We start from the raw sequence: 10,426 nt of genomic DNA, 5'->3' as shown, positions 1-10,426 counted from the left end.
TTATTCTGTTCAAGTGGATTAAATGTTTTTTCTGTGTAGTTGTTTATTCTTCTGTTTATTGAGTTAATATTTAGTTATTTCCATGCTTGCTTGTTTTTAATTTTGTCTAATTTAGTACGTCTGTTAATTAAAAGTTTTTATTTTTCCTGCTTTAATTGTAACAGTTTTTTTAACTGAAGTTACATTTTCATGTAGAAGTGTGGGAGCTGCAATCACTTATACAGTTTGAACTTCATCTCTTTCCTTCTTGTTTTAATGATCTGTTTATGAGTTTCAGTATCAGTGTATTGTATTATTTATATACTGGTTAATAACAGTAACTTGAATGATAAAAGTGTGGATATTAGAGGAAACAGGATGAATTTAATATTTGGATGTTGAAAGTACTTCTGAAGGGATGAAACATGCATCTGTGTGTTTATGAAACAGTTTATATTAATTTTGTTTTTCTGCCCATAGTTTGATGTTTGATCAGAGAAGTCGCTCTTGGAGAGAGCTCCCACTCCGCCTGGCTGATTTTGGTGTGCTGCATCGTAATGAACTGTCAGGAGCACTAACTGGGCTGACGAGGGTTCGTCGTTTCCAGCAGGATGATGCACACATTTTTTGTGCTGTGGATCAGGTAATAGAAGTGAAAAGTATTGGAAAACTGAAACAGTGGATGAACTCAATGCTAGGCTTGCGTACTGTCCTCATATATTGCGCAGATTCCTTGCACAGGAGATCAAGCTTTGAAATTCCAAGCTTGCTCTATTTCTGGGGGGAAAAATATCTGAATGTGAGTGTAAACTTTTTAATGAAATTGCAGGAATGCATACATAAAAATAGAGAGCACTTCCAATATCTGTTATAATCTGGGTAATTTTGGATTTGCAATTTATTAGGATGTGGGCTTATAAATTCTGATAACAGTCTGCACCTTTGAGGCCTGACTAGATGGAGTATTGGACTCTTCAGCCTTGGTGGGACAGAGATTTGGAGGAATATATAAAATGATTGCACTGTACAGTATAACCAGTAGATGTGGTATATTTAAGAACATTGAAGGTCTCTACTGGACCACATTAGGAATGGAGATATTAGAAAATAACTGAAAATAAAAGTGAAGGAACACAAAATTTGTTAAACCATTTAGATAGAATGGCAGTTGAGAAGATACTGAAATAGGTTTCATATTATAAANTTAGCGATATGAGGTTTAAATGGCCTGCCAGGACAGGGGTGGGATTTAAATACCCTTCACGCCAGTCAAAGATTTAATGACTGATGATTTTTCCTTTCAGATTCGACAAGAAATATTAGCTGCTCTCAACTTCTTAAAGCATGTGTACTCTGTGTTTGGGTTCAGCTTCCAGTTGGTATTATCTACAAGACCAGAGAAATTCTTGGGAGAGATGGGTATGTGGAATGAAGCTGAAAAGGTAATCTCCTGTTTGAGAAACACACCAATATTTGCAGGACGAATATTATTTTACTGTAGCTAATTATTATCTGAACTATTTCATAGCAACTAGCAGAAAGTTTGAATGAATTTGGGTGCCAATGGAAAGAAAATCCTGGAGATGGTGCTTTTTATGGGCCAAAGATTGACATCACAATATTGGATGCTCTTCGGAGACCTCATCAGTGTGCAACCATTCAACTTGATTTCCAGCTGCCCATTCGGTTCAATCTGGGATATGTGAGGTATGTTCAGTGTAGATGATGCTGAGCTAGAATGAGTCTAAAGGGTTGTGATGATGATGGAAGACACAGAATTACTGGGTTTTTGGACCTTTTCCATTGTCCGGAATTATAAGTAACAGAAGAACTGGAAACTGAATCTGTTTCCGTCTTCAGGTGAGAAAGGAAGACACATACTCAGTAGGGCTAAGAAAGAGCTGATCTCAATCACTGGACAATTCCTGTCAGATTTACCCAGCTATTTCAACATCTAAGACTAAGCTAGTTCAGCAGGAGATCACACACATGCATGGAACTAGGATACAAAAGGAGGCGGAAATTTGTGTTAGAAACCTAGCATTGGTGCTCATGCAGTTAGTTTTTGTCAGCTAGGTTTCTTCCTTTAAAGAGAAGCAGTATAAAGGACATGAACTAAATTGGTTCTAGATTTTAACAAAATGTTTTTTAAGAAATACTTGTAAATAGACTAATTATAATAATTTATAAATGTTTTAATAAATTCATGCACGTCCCAATAATTGTTAAAGGATAGTATTTTATATTTATGACATTGTAAAAGTAGCATCTCTATGTATTGATAATGACCAATCACATTGTAATATTAGTTTCTGCATGTATGCATATGTCCTTCTGAAAATGATCGCTCCAACCAAAACATGTAAAGGATGGAAGATTGGAAAAAAAACATAACATTTATCAGTCACACTGGACAGCATTAATAATCTTTTATACTGTTACTAGTGTGGCAGACCAGGATGTGCAGAGTCAAATTTATTGAGTTGATTGAAGTATTTGAATTTACAGGAGCTCCTGATGGTGTAAGGGGTGCTGATGCAAATGGCTGTGTGACACATGTTGTATGTTTATGTTGACTACATCCATTTAATTTTACTTTGCATCCTGACCAGTGTAGCAATGCATGAACAGTTGCATTCTTCAGTAGTGATGCCATGTGTCTATTTTATTGATTGTTCAGTGCCCTGCAAACATCCACCTGACTTTCTTGAGATCTGTTACACACAAGACAAATAGTGTTGCAGTATTTTTACCCATTCTTCTTGGGGAAAAATAACTGATGGTGTTTCTCAAGGCTCGGTTTTAGGCCCGTTGCTGTTTCTCATTTATATCAACGATCTGCCCAAAATCGTAATTAACAATGCTATATCCATTTTGTTTGCCGACGATACAAGCGTATTAATTAAAGGTTCTAATTCAGAAAATCTCCATATTAATATGAATAATGTTTTTAATCATTTATATAAGTGGTTTAGGACAAATTTGCTTTCAATAAATATTAATAAAACTCATAGTATGCAGTTTAAAACCAAAAATAAACTCACAACTGACGTAGATATTGTTTGTAACAATCGTCCAGTAACCACTGTGTCAAATATAAAGTTTCTTGGTATAAACATAATGGATACACTCAACTGGAGTTCACATGTGGAATGTATAATCCCAAAACTTACCTCAGCATGTTATATGATGAGAAGTATTAAACCATACTTGCCTCTAAAAACTTTGAAAACAATTTACTACTCTTATTTTGGCTCTGTTATGAACTATGGTCTTTGCTTTTGGGGAGTCTCGCCTCATAGTATAAAAGTATTTAGAATGCAGAAGAAGATAATTAGAATTATGATCGGCTGTAATAGTAGAGTTTCNTTTTTGTATTTTATACTTTTTTATTTATGTACTTAGTTCTTGCTCTATTAATTTTAAGAATAATCACTGTATGGACATGTCCTATATCTCACTTGTATTGTGGATCCATGGAACGAAAAATAAATGAATGAATGAATGAATGAACTTGATTTTGAAATCGTTACCATTATTCATTTCAGTGAGAGTGGAGAAAAGAAGAGACCAGTAATCATTCATCGAGCAATTTTGGGCTCAGTTGAGAGAATGATTGCAATTCTTACAGAATCTTGTGGTGGAAAGTGGCCATTTTGGCTATCTCCTAGGCAGTGCATTGTGATACCTGTTGGAACTCCATTTCATGACTATGCCTTCAAGGTATGTAAAAATATAAATGGCAGTATTGAAGCTTGACATGTAATTTTGTTTGAATGCACATCTTAGCTGTCACGCTTTAGAATGTAGTAAAATATTTTGACCTAAATAATAATATGGAACTGAAGAAAATCACATAATGAGGGCTTTACCATCCATTCTCATCTAGTGATTAGACCAAGATGTGGGGCCACATGCAGAGTATAATATACTCCTGCCTATCCAGCATGAATAGAGAGAGGGATGTGCTGGTTACTTGAAACTGCCAGCTGCATAAGGAAACCTCTCACATAAACCCAATACAAAGTCAAAACAACATGTTTGCACTTTAGTGTTGTGTGGTATTTGTTCTAGGTGACAGTTGATTGCTCAATGAAAGGTTTTGAATGTTATATAAAGCAGTCTTAAACTAGCCACCGGTGTAGTGGCAACTGTGTGGGGGAGGTTAATGGGCAATGCTGCAAGTTGTGACAGGAAGAAGCACCACATGGCAGGTGAAAATGTGGCCATCACAACATTGTTTTTGAAGTAATTTTATAAAAATTGCAATTTTTTGCCAATTCCATAAGAATTTTGGATGCTTGGATACAGTATAACAGAGTGTATTGTATAAGGAAAAATACCTATAAAATTTTGTTTGAAAAACTCCAGGAAGAGAAATGGCTTATGAGGTCTAGGCATAGATGCTAGGATAATATTAAAATAGCTTGTAAAGGAATAGATACTGAAAATGTGAACAGGATTGAACTGCATCAGGATAATGTCTAGGACAGTGTGTGAACTCCTTACGAATTCATAGAAATGTACATATGTGTAAAAATAAAGAAATACCGTTGAGGTCTCCATGCTATCATGAAAAGATTTAAAGAGACCACACCAGATGTTGACCGTTTCCCACAAGAAAATATTGACTCCTGTTTTTTGTAAGCAATGACTTAACATAATTAGTGATATTAAATTTTATGAAACTAATTTTTATGTTGCTTTGTTGCAGGTGAAAGATCAGCTGTATTCTGCTGGTTTCATGTGTGATGTGGATGTGGATCCAGGTGACACAATGAATAAAAAAATTCGCAATGCCCAACTAGCTCAGTATAATTTCATTCTGGGTAAGGTGCTTATATCTTAGAACACATAATGTGAACTGTGTTGTGTGATTTTTTCCCTTTCTTTACCGAGCTGTAAATAAATTGTCTTTAAGCCTTAGTAGGGAATGATACACTTCTGGAGGTGTATTCCACATTAGAGAATCACTCTTTAAAATTTCACTTAAGAGATTCTGTGCTTGTAACAAACTTGAATGTTGCTACCAAGCCTGCTGCTTGACCCCCTCCCACCCCCACCCTTGCCATTCCAATCCTACTCTCATCTTTATACCCTTTTTCTTCAAGATCCATTTGATATTTGAACTCTTGACTGTTTTCCTTTAATTCAAACCCCCCCTGTTGTCTTCATTGCACACAGTTCATGTAGTGAGTCTAGTGAAGCAGTCTTAGATATCTCTGTCCACATAATGCAATTGCTGAACCACACAGCAGATTTCAGTTAAATTTGGGTTGTAGTGGGTGTATACTTCAGTTGCGTTTCCTATTGTTCATATTAGTCGTCCAAAAACCCCATTTATATGTTAAGTAGAAATTAGACTTAACAGATTTTCAAAGACAACTGGCTCACTACATTAAAAACTGATATATGACATGAAGTATATGCCTGTATTTGAAACACTGTGCACTCTTTGGAAAAGATAAAAAAAATAAGGTAAGAAATATACTCATTATAACTCTGGTGCTTTTGCTTCCTTTTGTTTAATTATTCCAAAACCATATGAAAATGATGTATTGTGTGTAAAATATGTGTTCAGTTTTCTTTCCAACTTTCCCATATGTCTTCATTGCTTGGGGCTTAATTAAGCACAAGGAAAACTTTGCTTCAATTTTTTTTTAACATTTTCCCCTCCTGATAAATATTAAGCAAGTTAAGTTCAGGATGCATGCAGAAATGCACATAAGCCTTTAGATAATATGTTATTCATTTTTAATGAAAACACATTCTGCAGNTCCAAAAACCCCATTTATATGTTAAGTAGAAATTAGACTTAACAGATTTTCAAAGACAACTGGCTCACTACATTAAAAACTGATACATGACATGAAGTATATGCCTGTATTTGAAACACTGTGCACTCTTTGGAAAAGATAAAAAAAATAAGGTAAGAAATATACTCATTATAACTCTGGTGCTTTTGCTTCCTTTTGTTTAATTATTCCAAAACCATATGAAAATGATGTATTGTGTGTAAAATATGTGTTCAGTTTTCTTTCCAACTTTCTCATATGTCTTCATTGCTTGGGGCTTAATTAAGCACAAGGAAAACTTTGCTTCAATTTTTTTAACATTTTTCCTTCCTTATAAATATTAAGCAAGTTAAGTTCAGGATGCATGCAGAAATGCACATAAGCCTTTAGATAATATGTTATTCATTTTTAATGAAAACACATTCTGCAGTAAGATACAATGAAGTGTATGAGTGTATTTTTGCAACTTGATATTCATGGTTTATCTCCTTAACTGTTTGATAGATTTTAATGAAATTTGATGTTGGAATTTATGCTAAAATTTGTTGTGCAGAATTTACTTCTATGTAAGATTTGAGGTTTTCACGGTGGTGATTATGAAGAAAGCAGTCTTCTGGGATGTGGTGCTGTGTAGATATTGTGTTAGCCGACGTTTCGGAGGAGCGTTCCACACTTGCGGATTTTCTTTCACCCTGAAGATGGAGGCAATACGTTCCTCTGAAACGTCGGTTAACACAATATCTACATGGCACCACATCCCAGAAGACTGCTTTCTTCAGATTTGACTTCTGTTTATATTTGGCCCACATAACCTCTTATTAAAATGTGAAACTCAAATTGAAGTGTGATGTTTTTAAATATGACTCATCACAGAGAAATGTATTCTCAACCATGGGCACCATTTTGCGTGCTCACAATCCAGTCATAATGTCCAAAATTGAAAAAATCAAAATGCAGGTTTGAAGTGCCTCTTCTAAGTATGCATTTTCATGGATATGGTGGCAGCTGATGCTAGAAAGACTATTGTTAACCTTTAAACGACTAAAGTCCCCATATGGGGTCGCAGAAATAAAGTCAGCGGTACGAATGTCCCCATATGGGGTCGCACAGTCCGCGCGTGCGGACGTTATTTGANCCCACTTTTCATTCCACAAGAATTACGTCATGGTACGATCACACTTTGAAATTACGCTCGACTGAATGCTTCCAGGAACGAAGCTATTACGGTGTGTGTTCATACAGTAACACGATTTCATAAAACAAATGCTAGCCTTCATCTCTACAAGAACAGTACACGTATTGTTTATTAGAAGAACTCTATATGCAACAACACGTGACTTTATATCATTCTTCCACTGTCCACATTCTCGTAGTAGCCAAAGATAAGCTCTAGACTCAACATCCGGTCTTACCGTGACTTGCACAAGTGTCGTCATCAGCAAATTCCATTCAGGGGTGTCCAGAACGTATGAATTCTTGCACAGAAACAAGAAACTGCGAAAATTCTCCTTTGGTGTCAGTGCAAAAATTTTAACATGTTTTATACAATCTGTAAATTACAATATCTGATTCTATATTCTTTAGAGAAAAAAACAGCGTTTATTTCGTTCGTTTATCACAGAAATTGCAGAAATAGGAGCAAATTTAGTAAGTGACTACAGCTTTTACGGATTTCTAAGAGCGGCCCTTTAAAGAATTCCGTATGGCTGCCACAACTGGAATTTAAAGGGCCGTAGGATAAAGGTTAATCAGATTCAGCTGCAGGTAGTAGTAGTGGTAGTACTACCAGCAACTAATGCATGTTGCATTATGTCAACACACTATATTAGTCTCTCACACAGCACCATAATTTTCTTGTAGAGGGAGATATAAACCATCTCGTCAAGATGTACAGCTATTATTTGAAACATTTTTTAAAGTGTTCAATATTTAAATAAAGCACAAGGGAAAATAATTACTGCTTTTCCAGTGTAAATACATGTACTTTGATTAGCATTGCAACATTGGGTTTATATCTGCCATAAATAAATATTACTTCCTTCTTTATATCATAAGTGCAGGGAATGCATGAAAGGTGACATGCACTCTCTTCCATTTTCTGTACTAGTATGTGTTTGTTGTAGTGGTTGGCGAAAAGGAACACAGTGGAGGAACAGTAAATGTTCGTACAAGAGACAACGTGGTTCATGGAGAGTTCTCAGTCGAAGCAGTGATACAGAAGTTTCAGTCCCTGAAAGACAAGCAGTTGTTCGATAGTGAGGTGGACTTCTGAACACAGTAAATGAAGTGCTGTGTTGCTTATATAAATTTATATTGAAGATTAATTTATTTTGCACCATGAATAATGTATTATTCCATGTATTAACCACACAGTAAGCTTATTTTCCTTTAAACATTGAAAGAATGGCACTTTACAGAAATTGGAAGGATGTACCGTTTGTATTAATATGATTTTTAAGTTCTCACAGCAGTGCTGATGTATGGATGAGTGTTTGGATAATAATGTCATGATGTGTTATAAGAAAAATTCTTAATATTTCTCTACTTACTCATAGAAGATGCCCCAAAGATAAATTATAAAAATGTTTGAAAAGTCTTGCAACAGTACATAGTATTGTAATCCAGAATGTTCATACATTGCGAAAGACTAAAATAAAATAAATCACTTTACGATTCATGTAAAGTGTTTTGTTGACAGTAATGATCTGTGACTCCATCATGCAACTGAATGCAGCACAACGTTCAGTAACTGTGCTTAGTGCTAGAAGGAGCCCCCAAATTTGAATCTGTATATAAACTCAACTTAGAGCAATTGTGAATGGAAGTGTTTTAAAGCATGAATTATTTAGATCAGTGTTTCTCAAACTTCTGGCAGCTGTGGGACACTGCATGGACAGTCAGTGTACACATGGACCACTCAACTATCATAACATTCTCCTTAGCCGTAGGGAGCATGCAATTTCATTTCTTTTATGCGAATAGGAGAAAAATTATAGTTACGATTGCTATAAACCACTTTTTTTCTAACCACCAATTTAAAGTATATTTTTAAACAGTGATTCATTGCATTTTAAATTATTTATTACATGCCATATAATTCTGTGTGGACTGTATAATAATACAGGCCATCTGGTGGACTTACAGACCACAGTTTGAGAAACATGGATTTAGATGTTATGGTATGTGAAATAAATTTCTGCAGGTTTCAGTTGAATACATTTCTGTGGTGTTTTTTAATATAATTTATTACACTGAACTACTATAAACATGGAATCGCCAATTTATTTGTTGCCTGTTATTTGGGTTTTGGTTTGTAAGCTATTATCATTGCTTTCCCTGTACCACATTTTTGTGCAAATCAGCTTCTACTATAACTGGTTTATGTTTGTGCCACCTGCTATGTGGCACGGATAGAAGTAACAGTAAATTGCAAAATATAACAACAAAGACAAGCCAAGAGGGGAATAATGCAAATAAAGCAAATGTAACCAGATAACCTGCTGTGCCCATCTCATGAGACCAAACCCAAGGGCTCATACTCTACTTGAAACTACAGTTCACTGGGAACAGATGCAGTGTAGGTCGACTGATCACTGGAAGAAGGAAGGGGTTGAGTTATGACTATTTTAGAATTATGAACTGGATGATAACTTTGAAAAGTCTTCTTTGTTGTGCACTGTGAAGTTAGTGACTGCACCTGAAAGCCAGCCATCACCAAGGGATGACAGGAGTAGAGCAGTGGTTACGAACAAAAGACACGAAACAAGCAGCCCTTCACATAAGTGCAGTGCAAGAGGTGCTCTGCCCCCAATATAGTATTGTGGGAACATCCCACATTATCACACATTTCTGCAACGCTCGCTCTTCACATCACTTTTCACCATCACGCACGCTAACCAATCAGATTGCTTCAAACGATCGCATTTATACTACGCTCGGCGCTAGCCCACATCTACGTCATTACGCGTGCTAGCCAATCAATTCTTCCTCCTCAATTTCGAGTTTCGCTCCGCCCCACCGAGCAGTGTATAAAAAGGGGCGGCTCCAACGCCGAGTTACGCAGTTCATCATCAGTCTACGAGCTAGCCACACCAAGCAACATCAACCAGCAGGCTTCGTCGCCAGCGCTCGGTCTACGGTGCATCGGCGCTTCGCTGCGCCAGGCATGACTGCCACGGCTGTCTGCCGGCAGCACGCACTCACCAGTAGTCATACCTGACACACTGGGCAACTGGCGTAGCTACCACCTCTCCGCTCCAGCGACCGCGCTCAACGACTCGCCTTTCACCAGCCATTCACCGTAACTAGCCTTTCTCCTTACCGGTGCACGCTGCACTACCTCACCGGTCAAACATCTCATCAGTCACGGTCCTTTTCAGGGCCAACAAACTGTTCCGAAGAAGTAGGTTGTCATAGGAGTAATGACAAGACTACACATCAAGAGCCCCACAGTATCATCATGACACTTGGATCCAAGATGATGAGGTGCAGAAAATCAGACAGGGATACCAAATTGTGAGCACAGTTGTCCACCATGGTTGTCACTCCCTCAGTCCATATTCATGCCATTGCACTACAATTCAAAAGTGTGCACAGGTCACTGCAACATCATTACTGCACTTTATGCAGCACATGAGGATGTGTACATATCC

The 10,426-nt window shown here is 36.8% G+C and overlaps 1 protein-coding gene across 1 annotated transcript in view; it reads left to right on the top strand.

The window, feature by feature from the left end:
- Nucleotides 1–9,058, top strand: part of LOC111862582 (threonine--tRNA ligase 1, cytoplasmic) — a gene marked incomplete at its 5' end in the record, with an annotated part of 15,114 nt that extends 6,056 nt beyond the window's left edge. The window contains 5 exon segments of the mRNA XM_023848086.2: nt 1,284–1,421; nt 1,508–1,686; nt 3,528–3,702; nt 4,694–4,808; nt 7,898–9,058. Of these exon segments, the coding sequence (XP_023703854.2) occupies nt 1,284–1,421; nt 1,508–1,686; nt 3,528–3,702; nt 4,694–4,808; nt 7,898–8,046 (756 nt within the window).
- Between the last annotated feature and the right edge of the window lie 1,368 nt (nt 9,059–10,426).

This window comes from Cryptotermes secundus, unplaced genomic scaffold, assembly GCF_002891405.2.
Source record: "Cryptotermes secundus unplaced genomic scaffold, Csec_1.0 scaffold1768, whole genome shotgun sequence".
Taxonomy (NCBI): domain Eukaryota; kingdom Metazoa; phylum Arthropoda; class Insecta; order Blattodea; family Kalotermitidae; genus Cryptotermes; species Cryptotermes secundus.
Note: the sequence above shows the minus strand (reverse complement) of the source record. Positions and strands in the feature narration are given on the sequence as shown.